Genomic DNA, 23,523 nt, shown 5'->3' with positions numbered 1-23,523 from the left:
TCAGGCTACGATCGCAGTGCATCTATTGTATGGGACATGAGGTATTTCTGTATTATCAGTCTCATCGGCCCCTCATACTATTGGAACAGCCTACCATGGAGTTTTCTCGGGCCTGGTCGTTGGCCATAATAACGGCATGACTCTCTATCAAAATCTGGGCTTGACAAGCCCGTTGCAAGCTAAACTAGTGTTGCTGAAGACCCGCACCAACTATTGGTTTTCACTGTGGAAGAATCCGAATAATACCTAGAATCGATATTTGATCCAGAAGAATGACCCAAAAGGCCCCCGGAACTCCAATAATAAGAAGAGGGGGCAATGGCACCCGAGTGCAGGGTAGATAGGATGTGGCACCAATTGAAATTGTCCTTGACCTACAGATTAGCCCCGCTTGTCACAAGAGGTACAGCCGGACGGTAAGTAACTGTTCGAATACCAAGAATCTTTCAACTTGTTTCTATATTCAGCCGGGATCAGTGGATCTCTCCATGTGTGTAGTGGATCAAGATTCCCAATTAAGTAAGATGTAGTATGGTAAGCAGTAAGTAGGCCGTAACGTACCACGTATTGAGGCTGGAAAGGTTGCATTTATTGTTCAGTTTGTAGGCAATTGGACAGTCCCTGGCGCCTGTCTCCATTTTCCCCTACCTAAGGTACCGTACCTTGATGGAGCTATCCGTGAGATTACGCCTGGAAGCCTTGGCTGTTTTTTTGATGGCGTGTCCACCAGAAGGGCCCCAAGTACCTTACCAAGTGTTCAACTGGGCGACTCGATCGGCGGTCTCGGTCGGCGCTCCTTTTTGTCAAGATCCCAAAACCCGACGAGTATTATTCTCATTATTTGTATATAATTATTATTCTGATAAAATTTTTATTTAGTTGTTGTAACTTGTTAGCTTCTTTTCTTTCTCTCTCTCTTTTTTTAATTGTCTGTTTTATTTTTTTATTTTGATTTATTTCAGAAATAGCGGGCTTTTGTTATTATTCTTATTAAATTACTCCAACCATCTATCATTCGCCGTCACTACGCCAGCCGGCCAGTCTTGCTTGAAATCACGTCCTCTCATATCCAACAACACTGTCAAAAAGGACCTGGAAGACCTACCTCATTCTTCAGCCATCTTACTCTCTCCCTTTCTTCCCCCCCTTTCCCCTCCTCTCCCCATCCAACTCGCATCAAACCTCCTTCGTTTCTTTTCCTTTCATTTTCGCCGTGCGAGAAGTTATCATTCAAAGAGAATTGAAATTGGGCTGGCCCACCTCAACTCTCCATAAGCCCTCATTTTTATCTGATATCACACTCCCGCCTCGGTGTTCCCCCTTCTTTGTTGGCGAGTATAGCATCGTCAGCGCCAACAACTGTTCCTTGTCCTGGGAGGCTGGTACTCTCTTTACTGTGTCTGGATAATTGCTGCGTTTCGCATTCGACCGCGGCCATTATTTCATACACACTCGTTTTCTTTTTTGATTGATCCTTTTCAACTGTATTCTTTGTTTCCTATCGATCTCTTTCAGTCGAGAGCCATTTTAAGGCAAGTTGTTTGAGTGTGCGTATACCCGCTTCCTTTGATGTCTGTTTCACTAAAACCCATGACACCAATCCTTTCATTCAAATACGAATGGCATCTTTGGGCCTAATGCCGTCAGACCTATAATCTCCGGCGCTCGGCTGACGATTATCCGCAGGTTACTGCTTTCACAAAAGCGAAAATGTATACTCAACATGGTGCCCAAATGGCACCCCCGCAAAAACCGGAGACGTTTATGTTGTCGAGCGAAGCGCAGCAAAGTCTCCCTCACGATGCGCAAGTCGCGCTTCAACAGGTTGACAATCGTAAGTCGATGATCTGCTACTTTTAATTTGCGAAACCTTTGCTTCTTACTTGTGAGACTATTGAACGCTCGCTGACAACCTAATAGTGAAGTACTTCCTTCTTTCGGCGCCCGTAGACTGGCCAAGGGACCAACTGATTCGCCGATTTCTACTGCCCACCGGCGATTATATTTCCTGCGTTCTCTGGTTAGTCTAGATTGCCGAGTTCCCAAAAGCTAGAAAGGTGGATTTGGTAGGCTGATTAGTGGCAGGAACAATCTGTTCCACATCTCCGGCACTGATATCGTCCGATGCCTCGCCTTTCGTTTTCAAGCCTTTGGCCGTCCGGTCAAAAACTCGAAGAAGTTTGAGGAGGGTATTTTCTCCGACCTTCGAAATCTGAAAGCCGGCACCGATGCGACACTCGAAGAACCCAAAAGCCCCTTTCTCGATTTTCTCTATAAGAACAACTGCATCAGGACACAGAAGAAGCAGAAGGTATTCTACTGGTACAGCGTGCCACACGATAGGCTATTCCTCGATGCGCTGGAACGTGACCTGAAGAGGGAGAAGATGGGGCAGGAGGCGACCACTCTTGCGGTCAGCGAGCCGGCCTTGTCGTTTGAATTTGACTCGTCGCAGTCGTTGTATGAGCAACTGACAAAGGCACAACAAGCAAATTCATCATCCTTCCACGCGGGTACGACTTTTGGCCAGTCCAACTCCCCAATTGTTCGGACTGTTGACGCAATGCCTCCTCCCCAGATGGCTGCCCAGATGGCTCCTCCCGCGATGCCAGTTCTCCAAGACGATGCTGGCAATCAGGCGATGTACAGTACGATGCCCATGGCTCATCCCCTGACCCAGGCCATAATTAAGCGCGAGCCCGACTACGGGCAGATCCAATATGATCGCAATGGCATCCCGATTCGCATACACCAGCGGCATGCTTCCATGCCTAGTTTTGTTGTCGAGTATTCGCCCGCACCGTCCTTTGTTTCCTCACAGTACGAAGACTACAGCAACCGCGGCTTATCGTTCGAACCCGTCACCCCACCACAGCACAGCGTTCCACTTGGGCCTGAACCGGCTTATATCGCAAACGAGGACACTGGTCTCTACACTGCGATTCCTGACATTACTTCTGCAGCCGCCTTCAATCCTATGATGCAGCTACCGCCGTCAAATCTAGCAAGCGCTCCTTACCCGATGCCTGCCAGGACATACCATTCGAACGTATATTCGGTGATTGAGGGGTCTCCAACGTACAAGCAACGTCGTCGTCGCTCCTCAATCCCACCGAGTGTCGCGGCTAATGGGCACGCCCAAACGACATCCGCACCATCTCAGCAGATTGCGTATGCCGCCCATAGGCCGAGTGATCTCCGACGTTCCGTCTCAAATTCTGTGGCGCCGGCAGCAGAAGGGGAGGAAACACATGAAGCTTCCAACCATGTCGCAAACGGATATGCTCCTGCAGTTCTTCCACAAAGAAATTTGTTGCACGAGATGTCCCGCAACGGGACCCCGCTCTCAAATGTCGACGAAAATCCTGAGTCGAATCATCAGATGACGGGCCATCAGGATGACCTGGTCACGCTTCCCAATGGGGAAGCGTATGAGGCAGCTGTGCAGAACAGTGTTTCAAATAAAGTGGAGCGATTCGCTCCTGGCCCCGTTCGCCGCGCCCGAAGCGCTACAATGATGGAGCTAGGACCATATCCTCAGAAGTCTCATTCGTGTCCGATTCCATCGTGCGGGCGGCTTTTCAAGCGATTGGAACATCTCAAACGGTGAGTTGCGTATTTTGATCTCCAAATCTCTGTTCATTCGACCGCTCTGGGACTGTCTGCAGGATGTTCTTTTGCCCTACTTGTTGTAGCCGCCGACTAACACTTAAGCGCCCAGGCATGTGCGCACCCACACACAAGAGCGGCCTTATCCCTGTCCTTACTGCAATAAAGCCTTCTCCCGCTCCGACAATCTTGCGCAGTAAGTATTAGCACCGCCTTACGTTATAGACATTGTCTCATTTTTCCCTTGCAGACATCGTCGTATCCACGAGGCTCAACAGGATGGCCAGCAACCACTTCCTGCACACGACGAAGACCTTGAAAACGAGGAGAACGAACTTGGATCAGACCGAGAATCATCGCCTGGCGAAGCTATACCCAGTTCTATGGTCAATGTCGTGGGCATGACATCGATGCCTTCGACAATGTCGTTGACCTCTTCGATGCCGAGCATGATGGCTCCCCACATGATCGCTCCTCAGCTCCTGCAGCAGCAAATCTGAGCGACTGCTCTGGGAATGAAAACGGAATTTGACCACTTGCGTGTATATGGCTATGACCCTCTAATTTAACCAAGTGTTTCATCCCTTCCTACGCTTGGCCCTTGGCCAGACACAGCGTTTCCTGCCTCACGTTACTCAATGGTCCCCAACCTGCAGCAGGCTGGCGGGCTACTTGAGCGTGACGTGAATGTCGAATTTGAAATGTTTCGATCACTTTCATGATGCACATCGAAAACTTTTTTGGAGGCCCTCTGTTTGAGTCCTATGTGGATTTGTGCGCTGATGTGTGCGGTTTTTCATCCACGCGATAACTGCCTATCAGGTAGTGTTTGTACTAGGGCTCTGTATCACGGTTGCCGCTGGCCTGGCTTCCATTTTGTTCGTACAGCCTGATTCTTGCGAACTGACACTATGGACACGCGACTTCAGCCAGTTTCTCATGTATGACATTTCTTTTCTGTCTATCTCTCTTTTGTCATTGTGTGCTATGTTCGAGAGTTGGGTTTTGTCTGTATTACTCTTTCCCCCCTTTGGTATGGAATTTGGAAGATCGAAACGGAAGGTAATGCGCGATGCGGGCTGGGTCAGAACCGGCGTACAGCTTTTGAGGAAATTTTGTGGGGTATCATGTTCGGACCATCAATTCTGCTTGCCAGTCTGGGATGTGACCGCAACCCAAATCATAGACCTCCGTCCGCGAGATGGAGCTTACGTTTGAAATTTAGTGGATCAGATGAGTACATAGATCGCAGCATATCAATGGCAAATCGCTTATTATGTCCTTGTGTTGGACACCTGCAGATTAAACCGACCCTACGCCAATCCTGCAGAGTCTTCCCAGTCACTATGGCGCATCATTCGACCAGCTACCAGCTGTGCTAGTTCAATTGGTTGCCAAATCTAGATCATCGGGCTGAGTCACGTGCATCGTCTGCTGACGTCGGTCCAAGTCTACAAGACACGAGATCACCAGCCAGCAGGAGCGACCTCCTTTTTGCTTTGATTGATGGTATTTCTGGTTCATTTTTGCTGGCTATCTTGATGCAAATAGCTTAATTTCGTAATTCCATAACGTTTTGCCGGCATGCTCCCGTCCTAGCGAACCCGCAATAAGTTCTCGTCCCTTAACTCCAGATAACAAGCTATTGTCTCCGGGTTACCCCAGACTTCCGCCATATTACCATTCACGATTCGCTCCCACCAGCCTAGCACTGTCCTTCTTTGCTTGCCATCGCTGTCTTTGGCAGTCCCACTCCTTGGGCGCGGGATAGCCTTGTGTTCACAGAGAAAGTCGGTATCCTAGCCTTGTCGCATACATTTCGCAGCAGTGATATCATATCGATGTCGGCGACGGATGACCGCGTCGCGGACGAGTTTTCTCCCCTAGTGGGGCCTAACCGTACGGACGATGATGATGTTGTGGACTCAATAACAGTCAGCCAAAGGCGTCATGGAGCTCCCCGGGGTGATCACTCGGGGAATTTCGCGGAGACGAAGAGTAGCTGGTATCTGTTCCTGTTGACGCTGTGTATTGTTGGGTATGTGCGTCCCCATAGCTCTGGGGGTATTTTCCCTCTTTTCGACGTCGCGGCGATATTGACGTGATGGTTTAGTTTGCAGGTTGTGTGGTCGGTGGAGCTATCGAATGGATCGGTAGGTGGTCGAGTGTTCACCTTAAGGCGATACTTTGTTACACGAAGACAGCGTCTGATGGTTTGATAAATATGCAGCCTTACCTTCTGTCCCTTGGAATGAGCAAGGCTCTGCTTGCCTTTGTCTGGATCGCGGGACCCCTGACCGGCACACTTGTGCAACCGTACATCGGCATTCGGAGCGATAACTGTCGGATATCATGGGGTAAAAGAAAGCCTTTTATGATTGTTGGTGCTGCGGCGACCATTGTGGCCCTCCTTGCGCTTGCATGGGTGCAAGAGATTGTTGGAGGGTTTCTCCGGATATTCGGTGTCGATCCGGCCTCTGATGGGACTCGGACGACAATAATCTTTCTAGCGACCGTTCTGATGTACTGTCTAGATTTCGCCATCAATACTGGTAAGCACATGATCTCCAAACCGCTGTCAGTTGGCGCGGATGGTAATGTTTCCGTACAGTTCAGGCAGGTATTCGAGCATTCATCGTTGATAATGCTCCCGCTCATCAGCAGGAATCGGCGAACGCTTGGGCTAGTCGGCTTACCGGGGTGGGCAATATCCTTGGATACATTTTTGGGTACCTCGATCTGCCCAAAATTTTCCCCTTTTTCGGAAATACTCAGTTCAAGGTGCTCTGTGCATTGTCCTCACTGGCGCTCGCTATCACGCTGAGCATCAGCTGTTCTTATATCCATGAGCGAGACCCAAGGCTCGAAGGACCACCGTCCGAAGATAGTCAAGGACTTGTTGGCTTTTTTCGGCAAGTGTTCAAGTCGATCAAGTTTCTACCTCCGCAGATCGCCAAGGTTTGCGAGGTTCAGCTTGCTGCCTGGGTTGGCTGGTTTCCGTTTCTATTCTACGCAACGACATACATAGGGCAGCTCTATGTCAATCCCATCTTCGATCAGCATCCGAACTTATCCGAGGATGACATTAATAAGGCTTGGGAAGAAGCAACTCGGATTGGAACGTTTGCACTTTTGATTTACGCGATAATCTCGTTTATTGCTAATATGATCTTGCCGCTCTTTGTTGTCCCGACATACAGGCCGATCACAAGGCCGGAGCAGGCTTATCCGGATACTCCAGAGGAGAACGAACCCTGTCTATCCAGAAGGATGTCAATCTCAAGTCTGCCCGTCGGCGTCGCCTCAGAACCCGCCTTAGAACCAACCAGCGGTAAGCCAACTGGAAGTGGGGATGAATCGACATGGTTATCGAAGCTGCAGATACCTGGGCTGACGCTGCGCCGGGCATGGCTTATATCTCACATCCTGTTCGCGGTCTGCATGTTCAGCACCTTTCTCATCTCCTCTTATCAGGCTGGATCGGCGGTTATTGGACTTGTGGGCATTTCGTGGGCCTTGACTCTATGGGCTCCCTTTGCCCTGATCTCCGCGGAGGTGTCCCGCATTGATGCGGAGCGTCGGACTCGGCGGCATCAGGCAGAGATGGAAGTACCTCCTGAACATTATACCGCTGCGAATGTCGCTGGTGAGAACGGTGATGGTGCTGATTACGACGAAGATCTAGAGAACGGTGCTCGACCGCGACGCGCCAAGGTCAAGAACGAGGAGGAAAATCTTGCCCAAGCGGGCATCATTCTCGGACTCCATAACGTGGCAGTGTCTGCGCCCCAGATCTTTTCAAGCTTGATTAGTAGCGCTATCTTCAAGGCCTTCCAGAAGCCTAGGGGAGAGCCCTGGGATGACAGTGTTGGATGGGTGCTTAGATTTGGAGGATGCGCTGCTTTAGTTGCGGCCTGGCTGGCAAGTCGCCTTGGGGATCGCGCGGCGTAAATTGAATGTTCCATGATCTCGTAGTCGGGTATTTGTCTCCATATATAGGTACATTACACTATAAATCTCATTTTTGTTACAAATCCTTTTTATCCAAGACCAAATCTACAAATTTTGAGATGTTAATGATGGGAGGCTGTCTCCGACAAGCCTTTGGATATCGGTCTTGGCTGCGGGCGGGATGTCTCCAACATTGACGGTTATCTGTCCCCAAACCAAGGTACGTTACTTTACCTGCTCCATCTATCTTCCCATCGCAACATTTCACCTTGCCACTAATACTTCGTTTCATTTGTGGTTTGTCCTTCTTGCACCGCATCTGTCAGTTATTATTATGTGCGCCTTGGTTTGGCGTCAGAGACTCGCAGCTGGGGTTAACCGCTTAGTGGTTGTGTGCACTTCATAATGGCGAGCCAACTGATGGGCGACGTCCTTCACCAGCTCATTCGTACGTCCTTCATTGATGCTTTGATTATCTGTCCCTATGATTATTTGCTGCCCTTCGACGCAAAACAGTTCCGTTATGGATCATGTCATAGTGATAGTGCCGTGGCTAACCTGTTGTCTTTGTTCTGCAGGGAGAGTCGCCGACTCGGACGAGCCCGATGATGGTACGCGCGTTGATCTCTTATATTCAGAAACCTCTGGGGTCGGTTGCTGATGAACTATTCCAGATGCTCCTGAAGCCGGAAAGAAGGAGTTCTTCAGCTCCTGGGCTCTTTTCATCCTGATCATGCTGTTGATGTTTGCCTTGTTTACGAGTTATATACTGCAACAAAAGAAGATCCAAGCGGTTCATGAAACGGTTCTGTCGATCTTTGCTGGTACGTTCGACTTTATTTCTGCTTTTTATCTCCCGGGAGAGTCGGCGGTCGCTCATGCGCATTAACGTAGGTATGTTTGTCGGGTTGATTATCCGACTGAGTCCCGAGTCGCCTATACAAGACAGCGTCACTTTCGACTATCAGTTCTTTTTCAACCTCCTCCTTCCTCCTATCATTTTGGCCTCGGGCTACGAGTTACATCAGGCGAATTTCTTCCGCAACATCGGCACTATACTCACCTTTGCTTTCGCGGGGACCTTCATCTCCGCGATTGTGCTGGGTTTGGTGCTTTTCATCTGGACACGGATCCCGTTGGACGGTCTGAACATCTCTTTCGTCGAGGCTATATCTGTTGGGGCCACGCTCTCTGCGACGGATCCGGTGACGATCTTGGCCATTTTCAACATCTACAAAGTCGAGCCCAAGCTTTACACGGTCATTTTTGGCGAGTCGATTTTGAACGATGCCATTGCCATTGTCTTGTTCGAGACAGCGCAGAAGTATGCGGAAAGTGACGCTGGCTCGCTGACGATCCTCAATCTCTTTGAAGCTATCGGACTCTTTCTGCTTGTCTTCTTTGGTAGTATGCTGGTGGGCATGATTGTCGGAATCATGACCGCACTGGGGCTGAAATACACACACGTTCGTCGCATGCCTAAAATCGAAAGCTGCCTGATTGTCCTCGTCGCATATGCCAGCTACTTCTTTTCGAACGGTGTCCATCTATCCGGTGAGTGTCTTTGCAACTTCCTCCAGCGTCCCGGTAACTGACAGGCTTAGGCATCGTCTCTCTTCTGTTTTGTGGTATCACGATGAAACACTACGCCTACTACAACATGTCGCGGCGGACGCAGTTGACCACCAAATACCTCTTCCAGGTCATGGCACAATTGTCGGAGAACTTCATCTTCATCTATCTGGGTCTTGATTTGTTCGTCGAAACGAATTTACAGTTTAAGCCTCTGTTCATTCTGGTCGCCGTCTTCGGCATCTGCCTTGCTCGTTACCTGGCAGTGTTCCCGTTGTCGAAGGCAATCAACTGGTTCATTCGGTACAGGGCACGCCGTCACGGGCTGGAAGTCGCGGACGAGCTGCCCTTCGCCCATCAAGCAATGCTATTCTGGGCAGGCCTGCGCGGAGCTGTGGGGGTTGCGCTGGCCGCGGGGCTTACAGGGGTGAACGCGCCGGCGTTGCGTGCCACAGTCTTGGTTGTCGTCGTGTTGACCGTCATCATCTTCGGAGGTACGACTGCTCGCATGCTGGAGATTCTGGGGATTCGCACCGGTGTGGTCGAGGAGATCGAGTCCGATGATGAATTCGACATCGAGGTCACCCATGGTGGTACCTATTACAAACGCTCCGACACTGGCCTGGGGTATACGCCCCGACGCACTGATTCTACCATCCCTCTGGACGGGATACAGCGAGCAGGTCTCGGTGACAGGACTGGCAGCTATTCCAGTGGCAACAACCGCCGTCCTAGCCCACCCCCGTCGACTCGGGGCCATGGACGGATGTATTCTAATGCCTACAGTAGCAAGGATGCGCGCGATAAATCATCGACGGCCACGCTTCTCGGGAACGGGGCTGGAATGCACAGCGATAGCAGTGCTGCTAGTGAGGATGAATTCGGCCTGAGAGCCGTTGGGCGCGGCCGAGGAGCGTCAGAGCCGGACCAAGTTGATGCCTTTGATCTGGATATCGATGATGGTGCATCTGACGACGATCTACCCCCCTCTGCGCCGACTGCGGCTTCTAGAATGCGGCGGTCACCGTCACAGGCACAGAATCTGATGCCTTCACAAGCTGCTCCTTCGAGCAGAGCGTCACCCGCAAGGAGAGAGACAGGGCTGAGTGCGAGGGAAGCTCTTCGTGATCTGTTCTCGGGTGGACCATCTCGCGATCATGCCGCCTGGTTCCGACAGCTGGACGAGGACTTTATCAAGCCGCGGTTGCTTCTAGATCAGTCAAACCACAAGGGCCCAGGTGCCGTTTGAGGCACGATGTCATGTATACTTAATGTTTTGTTATGTGATTTTCCGGTGTTTCTCTTCATTTGATTCTTCTTTGTTTGTCGCTCTGCAGTCTTGGCCTGCTCATAGATGGTAGGAGCTCGGGCTCAATTGCGCAGACTCGTCTTGTATATTGGAACTGGGCTCCATTCACGCCCGTGGCTTCATATTTTGCATTTGATTGGGTCTGGAACCCTGTAGGGAGGGCTTGTGGTTTAGACGCAATGGATACACGATAGTAGAGAGGCCCCGACTTCCCTCTTTGTCCCCTTCTGTCCTTGAGATAGACTTCTGGTACGGCGTAGAAGATATCATCAATCTTATCATGATATTATTGAACGTACTGATAAGCAGGGCAGCGCTGAGCCTCGGAAGCCCTGGCGACCAGTTCCGAGTAGGCAAAACTCGCGCTGACTTTCGCTTTTCTCCTCATCGTCGCTTAAGAGTCAACTCAAGCCATCTTCAAGTTTCTGAGCTGACGCACGCTCTAGGCTCTTATCAGCGCCATGAAGCGCCGGGATTGGATGCGCTCTCCGTGTCAGATTGTTTCGCTCGCGATAGGTAACTAACTGATATCAGAATTCAGCCGTCGCCACTACCACAGTGACACAAACATCGAGTTGCTGAGATTGGCTCCCTTGACTTCCCGTGCCTTTAGCTCAGCTGTTGAACAACCCCGCACAAGAGGACGATATGACGACGACATTATGGCTGAGATGATGAATACTTCCTTATCAGACATTGGGTGAATGCAACCCCATGCAAGGGATCATAGGATGTACACCCCTCCTTATCAAAACTCAATTCTCTTGTATCTCTACCGTCGGTCGTGTGCATATCAGATGGACATAGAATATAGATACACCTACGTGATGGATCAACTTCAATGACCTTTCTTGCTAATCTACAGCTTCACGTTTCTCTCGTATTGTTGACTCCTCCTATCTCACTTCATTCACCAAGCCGTGGCGGAAAAGACTCGAGCTATGGATGTCAAGTCCAAGGCTGCGCAGACAGTCGATCCTGATATTGCTGTCGAGCCTGGCGACATGGAGTTACTCGGTGTGTGGCATGGTGTATCATCCACAATGAGAATATGCTGCTGATGGATATTGATTCTTCCAGCGACGCTGGGGTACAAACAGGAGCTTCGACGACACTACTCCACTACCCAGATCTTTGCGGTTGCGTTTAGCATCATGGGATTGTTACCCTCCATTGCATCCACCTTGTCGTTCTCGTTGCCTGCGGGCCCAGTGGGCATGGTCTGGGTAAACTATTTCCATGAGTTGCAATGTGAATTTTGAAGTGTTCGCTGACCAGTGACAGGGTAAGAGCTTTGGGTCACTGTCTGTGGATGCATTCATTCAGCGGTATTGACTCTCTCTATAGGATGGCTCGTTGCAAGCGTGTTCATCTTTATCGTTGGCCTGGCTATGGTACGTGTTTGACTGTGTACAGATTTGATGGCTCGGGACTGATTGTCCGTTTCTTCATAGGCTGATCTGGCATCCGCGATGCCAACCGCTGGCGGTCTTTATTTTTGGACGCATTATTTCAGCGACGAGAAATGGAAGAATCCGCTGAGTTTTGTCGTTGGATACAGCAATACCATCGGCCTTGTGGGTGGTGTCTGCTCGATCGATTGTACGTGCAGCCTCCCCCGGTCTGCTGGTAACTGAGGCGTATGCTGACGCACAAGATGTAGATGGGTTTGCGACCATGTTGCTCTCGCTCGTTTCCATTGCCCGCGATGGGGAGTGGACTGCTTCCCGCCCAGTCGTGTATGCCACATACGTCGCTTGTGTCGTTGTACACGGGTTGATCACCACGTTCTTTGCGCGCATCATGCCGAAGATCCAGACGCTCTGCATCGTCAGCAACATCGGGCTCGTGGTAGCAACCGTGATTGCGCTCCCGATTGGCAAGGCGATGAACGGCGGACCGGTGAACCCGGGTTCCTATGTCTTCGGGCATATTGATAACCTGACCACATGGCCAGCGGGCTGGGCGTTTATGCTTGCGTGGCTCTCGCCTATCTGGACCATTGGCGCCTTTGATTCCTGCGTTCATATGAGCGAGGAGGCTACTCATGCCACACGTGCCGTACCACTCGGTATCCTCTGGTCGATCGGGCTGTGTGGCATCCTGGGGTTTCTGTCTCTTGCAGTTATAGCAGCCGTGATGGATACCAACCTGGAGAAAGTGCTGGGGACTGCTTTTGGTCAACCGATGGCACAGGTAAGCTTGTATACGCCGTAAAGCACACACCCGAAGCCCGAGCTGATGACCGCCAGATCTACTACGACGCACTCGGCAAACCCGGTGCACTGGGCTTCATGGCCGTTGTCGCCATCGTTCAGTTCTTCATGGGCCTGAGTCTCGTCCTCGCAGCCTCCCGACAGAGCTGGGCCTTCTCCCGCGACGGCGCCCTCCCTTTCTCCTCCTTCTTCCGGCACGTCAGCAAACGCATCCGCTACCAGCCCGTCCGCATGATCTGGGGCGTCGTCGCAGCCGCCATCATCATCGGTCTGCTCTGCCTCATCAACAGCGCCGCCTCAAACGCTCTTTTCTCTCTCGCCGTCGCGGGCAACGATCTCGCCTGGCTGACCCCCATCTTTGCGCGGCTCGTCTGGGGCGGCGAGCGCTTCCAGCCGGGGGAATTCTACACGGGCCGGCTGAGCAAGCCTATCGCCGTCACGGCCATCGTGTATCTCTTCTTCGCGATCGTCTTGTGCATGTTTCCCACCCTGGGACCCGGTCCAACTCGTAAGTCTTTCTTTTCTTCAGGTAGATAAAACGCATTGTGCTGACAAATTTGAAAGCTGAGGATATGAACTATACTGTTGTCATCAACGGTGCGCTTTGGGGTGGTGCGCTGTTGTATTATCTGCTGTATGCGCGCAAGTTCTACAAGGGTCCGCAGGCGACTGTTGGACAGTCGTCGTCTACTCCTTCGGAGACGAATCTGGAGGGGTTGGATGGGGAGAAGGGTGTCAATTGAAGGGGACCTGTATCTACTTGTAGATCGTAGTTGCTTCTTGTTATTAACCAGTTGGCTGTTCGAGTTGCATTACATGTACTGCCGATTTGCAGGCTGGGAAGGCAGAGGTGAGTGTCAATTTACTAAGGGTTAGATACACGTCACTTCCCTGTACAGTAGATAGGAAGGAGCATAGTGTTTCTGTACGCATTGTCCAGACATTCGGCACGTCAATCGTCAACCGCTGTTGTCTGCAGATCTTCTGCTTCACTCAGGTATTTCAAGAACGTATCGACCAGCGATCTTGCCTTGTTCTATTACAGGGTTGTCAGCGACGAATCTGAACAGGATAAGAGAAGGACTAACCCATCAGCTCAAATATACGCGGAAGATCCTTCAACGGCGCTTTCTTGAACGGCGCATTGATGAGCCCCCTGGCGAAGAAGTCAATCGCCTCGACACCATCCTGCCGGTTCCCCACGTAGCTGCCCTTGATGGTGATCATCTTGATCACGGTGTTGAACACGGGTGCTTTCAGGTATGCTTCTGCGGGCATGCCGATCGCGACGATAGTACCGCGCGAGCGGACGTAATCCGTAGCTTGCTGGAAGGGCTTCTCCGAGACGGCGAGTAGGAGGACGGCGTGGGCGCCGAGTCCCCCCGGGGTGGCGGCTTTGACGTCCTCGACGACGTTCTTGGATATGGTAAAGTCGATGTAGGCCTGTTGCGGGAGAGGTTAGTTAGGTACGTGCAGAAAATGCAGGCCTCTTACCTCTGCACCGAGTTTCTCGCACATTTCTCGCTTCTCATCGCCGCCGTCGATCGCTACGACTCGCAATCCCATCGCTTTGGCGTATTGCTGGGCGAGAGAGCCTAGGCCTCCTCCTGCGCCCACGATCGCGACTGTCTGCCCCGGGCGAGCGCCAGATTCTTTCAGGCCCTTGTAGACCGTGAGACCCGCACAGAGGATTGGAGCTGCCGCATCGAGGGGGACGTCCTTGGGGATGTTGGAGGCATGAGTGGCTTTGGCGACACAGTATTGCTGGAACGTGCCGTCGACCGTGTAGCCGGACATGGTTGCGTGGGGACAGAGAGGCTCTTCAGACTGCTTGCAGAATTCACATTCCATGCAGGACCCGTTCAACCACTTGATACCTGCGTGATCGCCAATCTCGAAGCCAGTCACCAGCTCGCCTTTGGCCACAACTACCCCGGCACCCTCATGGCCTCCGACAAGAGGCAATTTCAGCGGGAGGGGCCAGTCGCCCTTCATGGCATGCAGATCTGTGTGACAGACACCTGAGTAATGAATCTTGACAAGAATTTCATCAGGACCGGGTTTGGGCACGGGTATCTCCTTGTAGATCGGTGGACTGCCCTTCTTTTCGACCACCTGGGCCCATTGCTTGTCTGGGATTGTCATGCTGATTGGTGTCTCAAGCTGCAACCGTCCGAAAAAAAAAAAAAAAAAAAAAAGACGATTGCCCGGTGAATGAGGTAAGAAAGATTTTTTAGAAGCAAATCTGTCGAGTAAACAGCTAGATCTCCGGGTGGTTCTTATAACTTCATGGAAAGGTTCTCACAGTGGCTCGAGGTAGAGGAAAGTAAGGAATCAGGTGGTCCATTGTTACATCCGAATCAGACAGTGACGTCGTTAAATTCATCCATGGAAGGCCAGTTGTCTCATGAATGACAGCAGGGGCTATACAGAAGCAGGATGAGCAGGGAAGATGAGGCGACAAGCGAATGGGCCCACTGAGATGCACGGTGAGCTGCTTATTCCCCATGCTCTCCGACTGTTCGGAACGTAATGGGGCAGCAGAGACGTCAGAGACTTCTTCATCTGGAGACACACACCTGGTTCTGAAGATCTATCCAACAATTTCCAGCTTGCAGTCTGCCTGGATCAGGCCATATCTACCTATCCTCGGGACCGGTCGGTGGATGGCTGCACGATCTCATCACATTAAGAGCTCGTCGTTTCTCCAGATTGCTGCAACTGGGACTTTCCAGCAGCCAGTGTCAATGCAAGAGTCCAGGTACCATGTACCCTGAGGGAATCAATGACAGTCGAATCTGAATTAAAGTTGACTCTACAGACATGCAACAGTCTCGGAACTGGCAGTGTCGGGTAGACCGTAAGATCATGGCATGACTGATGGAGGAGGGAGTGGGAGGCGAACTAATCCTACGATATGATATATTAACTCAAGGTGAGATGATAGATTCAATGGTTACATATATGACCAGCAAAGGGAGATATTTGGCGATGCAATCTCCGTCGTATCGTTGCAAGATTGAATGCGGCTGCCTCAGGCATGCAATGCCTATGGGATAATAAGTCCTATGAGATGACGAGACAACAAGACCTCAGTAGCTTCTGAACACTTATATTAGGAGGCAATAGAATCAATCTCTCCGTATCCTTAGTATAGGGATATTGAAGTCGACGAAAATAATCCGTCCATGAGGATCACCAGGCCGATGTACAGCAAAAGTACGTACACAGTAAAGAACAAGGCAGGCCTCAACAGCCTGTACCTTTTAATTCGCGCATACAGGGAGCGCCAGGACCATGCACCTCCTAGGTGTCTTAGTCCCTTGTGTTTCCCCAGCTCCGACGCATAGACGGGTGGCTGCGCAACAACCGCGTCTACTTCAATATGGTCATTGGTCCTCACCGAAGGGCAATGGACGCAGGAATTCCATGGAAGAGAGAAAGATGAATGCCATTAATCATCGACCTGCAAAGCAGCATAGTGCGTGGTGTCAAGCCATTGCTAGGGTCCTCTAGACCTTCTCCAGCAGTCCTTGGGAAATCGTACTTGGCAAGGCCTCTGCGGTTTGAGATGACAACGGACATCATTCGTATGAATAGGCAATTTTGGTACCCCTGCGCGGGGTATCAGACGATCTTTTACAACAGAGACACATCGCATCTACAGATAGATTCTACAGATAGTACGGAGTATTCTGACTCCTATCAGAGAATAATGCTATTAGTGCAATTAAATTCAATGGCTATGTAAGTTGTGACCATGACCTTGATGTTTCGACATTGTAATTACCGGTATCGGACCCATAGGCTTGGCATTGAATACCTTAATCTGGAGTAGTGAATATCGCGCAAGGGCAGGTTGACAGTGACAAAATGGAAGCAGACTCTTATAGTCACTGTCCTTAAGCACTTTCAGATTATTCCATTTTCCAACACTGTCAATCTCTCGAGTGCTTCATCAAAGTGCAACCTATAGGTTGATGCTTGCAAAATCTTGGCGAGTGAAGATCGAATCGATCGGCCTAGGTACCTAGGATCAGTGGCGTACGTAATCCCAATACACATACCGCCAGGCTGTACGTGTACGGATCGCGGACAGGCCCAAAAAAGCGACGAAAGAGGAAGAAGAGGAACAAAGTAAAGTCAAGTGAAGAGAGGGCAGAGAGAAAACTTGGGCAAAGGGGGGAAAAGGCTGGAACGACCACTTCGAAGATCCAACAGCAGCATCATTATCATCATCAACATCATTCACTAACTATTCCTTCCTTCCCTCCACCATCGACCCTTTCTTTTCTATATCCTCCATCTCCATATCTATCTCCATCATCTATTCCATCTTCATCTCATCACCTACATCTCCCACTTCTCCATCCCACTTGTTTCCCTTTTCCCTTGTCCACAAGCTCCGTCAGCCGCACCACAGTGTCAATTCCCCATTTGGGAGAACCACAGACGGGTGCTCGTTTTCCATCGCATCCGAGCCTGAGCCACTCTGGCGCTGACGGGAGTTTGTTGGTTTGGTCCAACATCCACAAAGAGCTCGCCTTCATTCTATTCTCCCGAGAGGTTTCTGTCAAAACGGTGAGGCAACCTCTTCTAATCCCATTTGTCTCTCCCCTTCTCTCCCTTCCAACTCATCTTCCCGCTTTACAACCTGTCTTGTATGAACCGCCGATCCATTTCCTGAATTCAACCTTCGAATTCATCTTTTCTTATACCATACCCTGTCTCGGAGCTAATCCTTCATTCAAGCAGTTGAAACCGCCGCGACAGGTGCGAAACGCGTGATTGCCCGTCCCTTCTAGAAAGATACCTTTCCTCTCCACCCTTCTCTCGCTTGGACGACCGGCCCTGTTCAATGTTCACTTGACCAAGACGCCTTTTCGAACTTCAACTGCCTTATCGCTGCCCCTGTTGTATTCGAATATTCGCCGCCGCGTTCTCCGGCACACGCGGCCATCATGACGGGGGCTCCGCCTTACAATCCTCAGTCTCCGACGCAGCAACCTCGTTTTCCCGTCTATTCTCCTCCGAATAAGAATCGTTCATACTATCCCAACAATGATCAGTACCAGCAGCACCCTCCGCAGACACCGCCGGCTTTCGCTCCACAGCCGTCACTGTCTCGGAGTCCCCATTACTCACATGCGCCTTCGCCCTTACCAGCTACGCTACCTCCATTAAACGGTGGTGCTCCTCCGCCAGGGCATCATTCGGAGCCTTCTTCGCAGTATCAGGCACATTCGTCGGCAGGGACGCCGCAGTTTTCATTACCAAGGCCATATTCAGCATCAATGATGTCCAGCAACGGCGCATCCCCCTATAACCACTCCACTTCGTCTCACGCCCATCCATCGGCTCGCCTGGAAAGCCTATCACAATCGCCTCCAAAGAAAGAGACGGAACCACTGTACCCCATCGGAGGAAATGGTGCTCCTGGATACTCGTCATCAATGATGCGAGAGCCCCGGCCGGCTTCTCCCCCTAGAGAAACGGTATGTCCTCACTATGATCAGTATAGGAAACGAAAATGTGAGATGAGTATGTTTACTGAGTTTTTATTTCGTTTATCTAGAAACATGCTCGCGCTGCCGACCCCATGTCATTCGCCAGCATTCTTTCAGGTCCGACTGAAGAGAGCTCCCCTAAAAAGCAGCCTTCCCTTCCAGAAGCCCTACCGGCCCCGGCAACCACAATCACGCCCCCACCACCAGCCCTTGCCCCAGTGCCAGCAAGGAGAAGACTCACACCACCTCCAGTGACGCACGGTCTTCCACCTACCTCCCAACTTAAAGTTAAGGAGCCGGAGCCCATCTCCCCCGCAGCCTTACCCCGACTTGAGAAGAAGCCGGGCGCCGAAAAACGTCGTCGGAATGCGGAACAAGAACCCAAATCCGCCGAAGCGCTTCCTGTTGCATCTGCTAACGGTGCTTTCGAACCGACAAAAGCCGCTCGGGTCTCCAACCGCAAGACATTAACAGAGCGAGATGCTGAAACCATCAACAAGATCATCGCGGAGATTGACAATGCCGACAAGAGCGATGTCGAGTCGCCTGGCTTTGAGGCGGAGTATGACGGCTACATCGTGAAGAGCAAGAAAAGGGCTTTAGATGCGGAAAAAGCCGAGGGCATCAGGCGCAAGGTAGGCCTCTAAGTCACATCTTTCCACATCTGAGATATCAAAGTACTAATGCAAAGACAGCGTCGCCGTCACGATTTTCTTGTCAAGCTCGGTAAAACTTTCGAGAAGCAGGCAAACGCGGGAGTGGATCGATTCCGGGCCGCAAACGAAGCGTCGGTCATCGCTGAAGTTCAGGCGAAGGAAATTCAGGACGAAAAGGAACGCAAGAAGGACATGCAGCGGAAGCGGCGGCGTGAGAATACGGTGCGTTTGGAAATGCAGAAGAAGCTTGAAGCCGAGCGCAAGGCAAATAAGGCCAACGATGCCGCCGAGAAGGCCAAATTCCTCCGCGAAGCTGAAAGGGCCCAGAGAAAGATCAAATCGACCAAGCGAGCTCTCGAAGGTGTCACATCGCCGGAGGAAATCGGAGAGGTCACGCCGCTTGCTCCTAATCTGGAAGGAGGCACTACCAGCTCATTCCACATCGGTCGCAGCTCCCCGTCCAGGCGCAAGTCTGGACGCTCGGGGACCTCACGGCCGAAGAAATCCAAGGAGCAGAAGCAGGCCGAGAAGGATGCGGCCGAGGCTGCTTATGCTGCCATGGAGAATGACGAGCCCTTGCCTCTCGCTCCCAAGGAAGATCCGAGAAAGGAGACCCTCAAGAAGGAGGCCAAGGGTGCACGTTCCAAAGAACCCACGCCTTCGCCCGTGTCCACATTCGAGTCGAAGGGTTACAACCAGATATATGAACAGATCTGGCGGGATATTGCCCGGAAAGACATCCCCAAGGTCTATCGCATCAAGACCCTTTCTCTTAGCACGCGTCAGGAAAACTTGCGGAAGACTGCTCAGCTTGCCAGTAAGCAGTCTCGCAAATGGCAAGAGCGTACGAACAAGAGCATGAAAGACACGCAAGCCCGCGCCAAACGCACGATGCGTGAAATGATGTCCTTCTGGAAGCGCAACGAGCGCGAGGAGCGTGATCTGCGTCGTCTCGCCGAGAAACAGGAGATCGAGTCCGCCAAGAAGGCAGAAGCAGAGCGTGAAGCCAATCGTCAGAAGCGCAAGCTGAATTTCTTGATCTCCCAGACTGAACTGTATTCTCACTTCATTGGTCGAAAGATCAAAGGCGCCGGAGCAGATTCTTCTGGGGATACCGCTGTCGACGGCTCAGATGAGACCATCCAACCTGGCAAGGCCGACCACACCATTGATCTGCCGCCTAGCGTCGCCGATGTGGGCACCAAAGTCACCAATTTTGAGGACCTGGATTTCGACGCGGAAGATGAGACGGCTCTGCGGCAGGCAGCCATGGCTAATGCCCAGAACGCCGTCAAAGAAGCTCAGGAGCGGGCACGTGCCTTCAATGCTGAAGAGAACCCAATGGCTGCTCTCGACGAGGGCGAACTGAACTTCCAGAACCCCACGAGTTTGGGCGATATCGAAATCTCCCAGCCCAAGATGCTTACGGCCAAGCTCAAGGAATACCAGCTGAAGGGTCTGAACTGGCTTGTCAATTTGTACGAGCAAGGTATCAACGGTATTTTGGCCGACGAGATGGGTCTGGGTAAGACCATCCAGTCTATATCGGTCATGGCATACTTGGCTGAGGTTCACAACATCTGGGGCCCGTTCCTGGTCATTGCGCCAGCATCGACACTGCATAACTGGCAGCAGGAGATCACCAAGTTTGTTCCTGATATCAAGGTGCTGCCTTACTGGGGTTCGGCGAAAGATCGCAAGGTTCTCCGGAAGTTCTGGGACCGCAAGCACATCACTTACACCAAAGAGTCAGAGTTCCATGTCCTTGTGACATCGTATCAGCTTGTCGTCCTCGATTCGCAGTACTTCCAGAAAGTCAAGTGGCAGTACATGATTCTCGACGAAGCCCAGGCCATCAAGTCGTCTCAAAGTTCGCGGTGGAAGAACCTGCTCGGATTTCACTGCCGAAACCGTCTTCTGCTCACTGGTACCCCGATTCAGAATAACATGCAGGAATTGTGGGCCCTGTTGCATTTCATTATGCCGACCTTGTTTGACTCTCACGATGAATTCAGCGAGTGGTTCTCCAAGGACATTGAGTCTCACGCTCAAAGTAATACCAAACTTAACGAGGACCAGCTCCGGCGGTTGCACATGATTCTGAAACCATTCATGCTTCGTCGCGTGAAGAAACACGTCCAGCAAGAACTTGGAGACAAAGTTGAGAAGGATGTATTCTGCGACCTGACGTATAGACAGCGGGCCTACTACGCCAACTTGCGGAACCGCGTCAGCATCATGGACCTCATTGAGAAGGCCGCTGTTGGCGATGAAGCCGACAGCACGACACTGATGAACTTGGTCATGCAGTTCCGGAAAGTCTGCAACCACCCCGACCTGTTCGAGCGGGCAGAGACAAAGTCACCGTTCTCAGTCGGATATTTTGCAGAGACCGCCTCGTTCGTCCGCGAGGGACAGAATGTGGATGTCCGCTACTCGACGCGCAATCTGATTGAGTACAGCCTACCGCGCCTTTTATGCAGCTCCAGCGGTCGTGTTGACATGGCTGGGCCGGGCAATGAACAGGCTGGTTTCCGAGGCAAATACCTGCAGCACTTGATGAACATTTTCACCCCGGAGAATATCAAACGCAGCATCGACGAGGATGGTGGCTTTTCGTTCCTGCGGTTCGCCGACACCTCCATCAATGAGGCGTACGAGCAGTCCCATCTCGGCGTCTTCGAGCGGGCGGTGCGCCGTCGTGGCCAGAGCAACAGACTGTCTCGCCTGAATGTCATCTACGATGATGAAGAGGACGAGCAAACATCGAAGTCTGTGCTTCCTCATTCCCTCTTCAATATTGTCCAGCGGAACGATCGCCAGGCTGTCCGCAACGTTACCGTGGAAGGCTACATGCGGGATTTGATGAATGTCTCCGAGGTTACGTTCGAACGCGAAGGCCTAGACGTGATTGAACCCAGCGCGAGCCCTGCGGCATCGGCGCCTCCGATCACCATCTCCTGCTCTGGTCAAGTGGCCCTCAGGGAAACCCAGGATAGCTTTTTCAACGTCTCCGTTCGTCATGCCCTCTTTAGCACGCCTTCTAGACAGATGGAGCAGCAGATCCTCGAGAAGAAGTTGGACCCCGCCCCGTTCTCGCTTCCACCCATGCTGCCGAAGCCGATATCCACCAAGGGGCGATACACGCACATTGAAGTTCCATCCATGCGGCGTTTCGTCACCGATTCGGGCAAGTTGGCCAAACTGGACGAACTTTTACGTGAACTCAAGGCGGGCGGTCACCGTGTGCTGCTGTACTTCCAGATGACGCGCATGATTGATTTGATGGAAGAGTATCTCACCTACCGCAACTACAAATACTGCCGCTTGGACGGAAGCACGAAACTCGAGGACCGTCGTGACACCGTGGCCGATTTTCAACAACGACCCGAGATCTTTGTGTTCCTCTTGTCGACCCGTGCTGGTGGTCTGGGTATCAACCTGACTGCCGCCGACACGGTCATTTTCTACGATTCGGATTGGAACCCGACCATTGACTCGCAGGCTATGGATCGAGCGCATCGTCTCGGACAGACCCGACAGGTGACCGTCTACCGGCTCATCACGCGCGGCACCATCGAAGAGCGAATCCGCAAGCGAGCCCTGCAGAAAGAAGAGGTGCAGCGCGTTGTCATTTCGGGCGGTGCGGCCGGCGGAGTTGACTTCAACACTCGCAACCGCGAGAGTCGGACCAAGGATATCGCCATGTGGCTGGCGGATGATGAGCAGGCCGAACTGATTGAGCAGAAGGAGAAGGAAGCGCTAGACCGCGGTGAGGTGTTTGGCGCTGGCAAAGGAGGCAAGAAGGCGGCGCAAAAGAGAAAGAAGGATCTTACACTTGACGACATGTATCACGAAGGTATGGCGCGACTCCCAATTTGTTTTCATTTATGATAGGAGGCTTACTTTTTCTTTTCTACTACAGGAGAAGGAAACTTTGATGATATCAGCGCGAAGCCTTCGGGGGCGGCAACGCCTGTTTCAACTGCGGATAACTTTGGCACACCCTCGTCGACACCTGTTCCCAAGCGAGGACGTGGACGCGGCACCGGCAAGGGATCGTCGAAGCGAGCCAAGACGACCACGGAGCGTTTGCGACTGATTGATGGTGACGGTGGACTGGAAAGTTGATGTGCACACCAACTATGACCGATCCAGACATTACTCGGTACCTACCCGCATGACTGAACGGGGCTACGGCGTTTTTTTGAGAGACTACTGTGATTTTGATGGATTTGTTCTTATTGTTCGCGGCAGCTTGTTGTTTCTGCCTTGTATTAACATGTCAACTTTTGTTTCTCTAATCTACCTGACACTTTTTGTGAAAGACGGCTGGAGGGGATGATGTGAGATGAAAAGCAAAGAGAAGATAAGCTGATTGAGATTGACAATGCAATAGACGAGCATGCGGCTGTATGCGGCTGGATTTCCTTCATCTGTTCTTATTTTTGTCCATTCATTATTTTGTCCGGATTGGCGATACGGTTATGACTCGGGACCTGTGGTGTTCTGTTCCTTGGCCATGGTTTGCCACGATGGATACCGGGATGGGCTTCAGCTGAAGTGAAAGATTCTCCCTTGCTTTGTGTCCATTACTTGGACGATTACAAAAAGTCGGTATGAGTTCCATGAAAAAGTCGAGGTCATCATCATTATGTCGTAGCACTCCGAAGACGGAATGGAATACGTGAGGATACTTCCTC

At 51.5% G+C, this 23,523-nt stretch overlaps 6 protein-coding genes across 6 annotated transcripts, besides 2 other annotated features; 5 read left to right on the top strand and 1 right to left on the bottom strand.

Annotated features, from left to right (window-relative positions):
* Positions 1-1,734: 1,734 nt before the first annotated feature.
* Positions 1,735-4,109, top strand: steA (sexual development transcription factor SteA; the record flags this gene model as incomplete). The annotated part of the gene is made up of 5 exons (XM_001266016.1): positions 1,735-1,834; positions 1,921-2,020; positions 2,086-3,606; positions 3,722-3,805; positions 3,860-4,109. The coding sequence occupies 5 exons, from the start codon at positions 1,735-1,737 to the stop codon at positions 4,107-4,109; spliced, it is 2,055 nt and encodes a 684-aa protein (XP_001266017.1).
* Positions 4,110-5,450: 1,341 nt separating this feature from the next.
* On the top strand, positions 5,451-7,560 carry NFIA_036910 (putative sucrose transporter; the record flags this gene model as incomplete). The annotated part of the gene is made up of 4 exons (XM_001266015.1): positions 5,451-5,647; positions 5,723-5,762; positions 5,840-6,161; positions 6,221-7,560. 4 exons carry the CDS (start codon positions 5,451-5,453, stop codon positions 7,558-7,560), a joined length of 1,899 nt encoding a protein of 632 aa, XP_001266016.1.
* A 405-nt stretch (positions 7,561-7,965) lies between these two features.
* NFIA_036900 (bifunctional K:H/Na:H antiporter NHX1) lies at positions 7,966-10,381 on the top strand (the record flags this gene model as incomplete). Its single annotated transcript, XM_001266014.1, has 5 exons — positions 7,966-8,008; positions 8,139-8,171; positions 8,235-8,384; positions 8,455-9,114; positions 9,165-10,381. 5 exons carry the CDS (start codon positions 7,966-7,968, stop codon positions 10,379-10,381), a joined length of 2,103 nt encoding a protein of 700 aa, XP_001266015.1.
* A 1,001-nt stretch (positions 10,382-11,382) lies between these two features.
* On the top strand, positions 11,383-13,400 carry NFIA_036890 (putative GABA permease; the record flags this gene model as incomplete). The annotated part of the gene is made up of 6 exons (XM_001266013.1): positions 11,383-11,458; positions 11,789-11,835; positions 11,896-12,043; positions 12,105-12,637; positions 12,694-13,165; positions 13,222-13,400. The coding sequence occupies 6 exons, from the start codon at positions 11,383-11,385 to the stop codon at positions 13,398-13,400; spliced, it is 1,455 nt and encodes a 484-aa protein (XP_001266014.1).
* Positions 13,401-13,646: 246 nt separating this feature from the next.
* Positions 13,647-14,802, bottom strand: NFIA_036880 (zinc-dependent alcohol dehydrogenase; the record flags this gene model as incomplete). Its single annotated transcript, XM_001266012.1, has 3 exons — positions 13,647-13,693; positions 13,746-14,100; positions 14,152-14,802. 3 exons carry the CDS (start codon positions 14,800-14,802, stop codon positions 13,647-13,649), a joined length of 1,053 nt encoding a protein of 350 aa, XP_001266013.1.
* Positions 14,803-14,833: 31 nt separating this feature from the next.
* Positions 14,834-14,855: a microsatellite.
* Positions 14,856-16,962: 2,107 nt separating this feature from the next.
* Positions 16,963-17,006: a microsatellite.
* Positions 17,007-17,618: 612 nt separating this feature from the next.
* ino80 (chromatin-remodeling ATPase INO80) lies at positions 17,619-22,951 on the top strand (the record flags this gene model as incomplete). The annotated part of the gene is made up of 4 exons (XM_001266011.1): positions 17,619-18,152; positions 18,233-18,799; positions 18,860-22,679; positions 22,746-22,951. 4 exons carry the CDS (start codon positions 17,619-17,621, stop codon positions 22,949-22,951), a joined length of 5,127 nt encoding a protein of 1,708 aa, XP_001266012.1.
* Positions 22,952-23,523: the final 572 nt, after the last annotated feature.

Source organism: Aspergillus fischeri, genomic scaffold, assembly GCF_000149645.3.
Source record: "Aspergillus fischeri NRRL 181 1099437636247 genomic scaffold, whole genome shotgun sequence".
Taxonomy (NCBI): Eukaryota; Fungi; Ascomycota; class Eurotiomycetes; order Eurotiales; family Aspergillaceae; genus Aspergillus; species Aspergillus fischeri.
The sequence above is the reverse complement of the archived record's forward strand: the minus strand, read 5'-3'. Positions and strand labels throughout refer to the sequence as shown.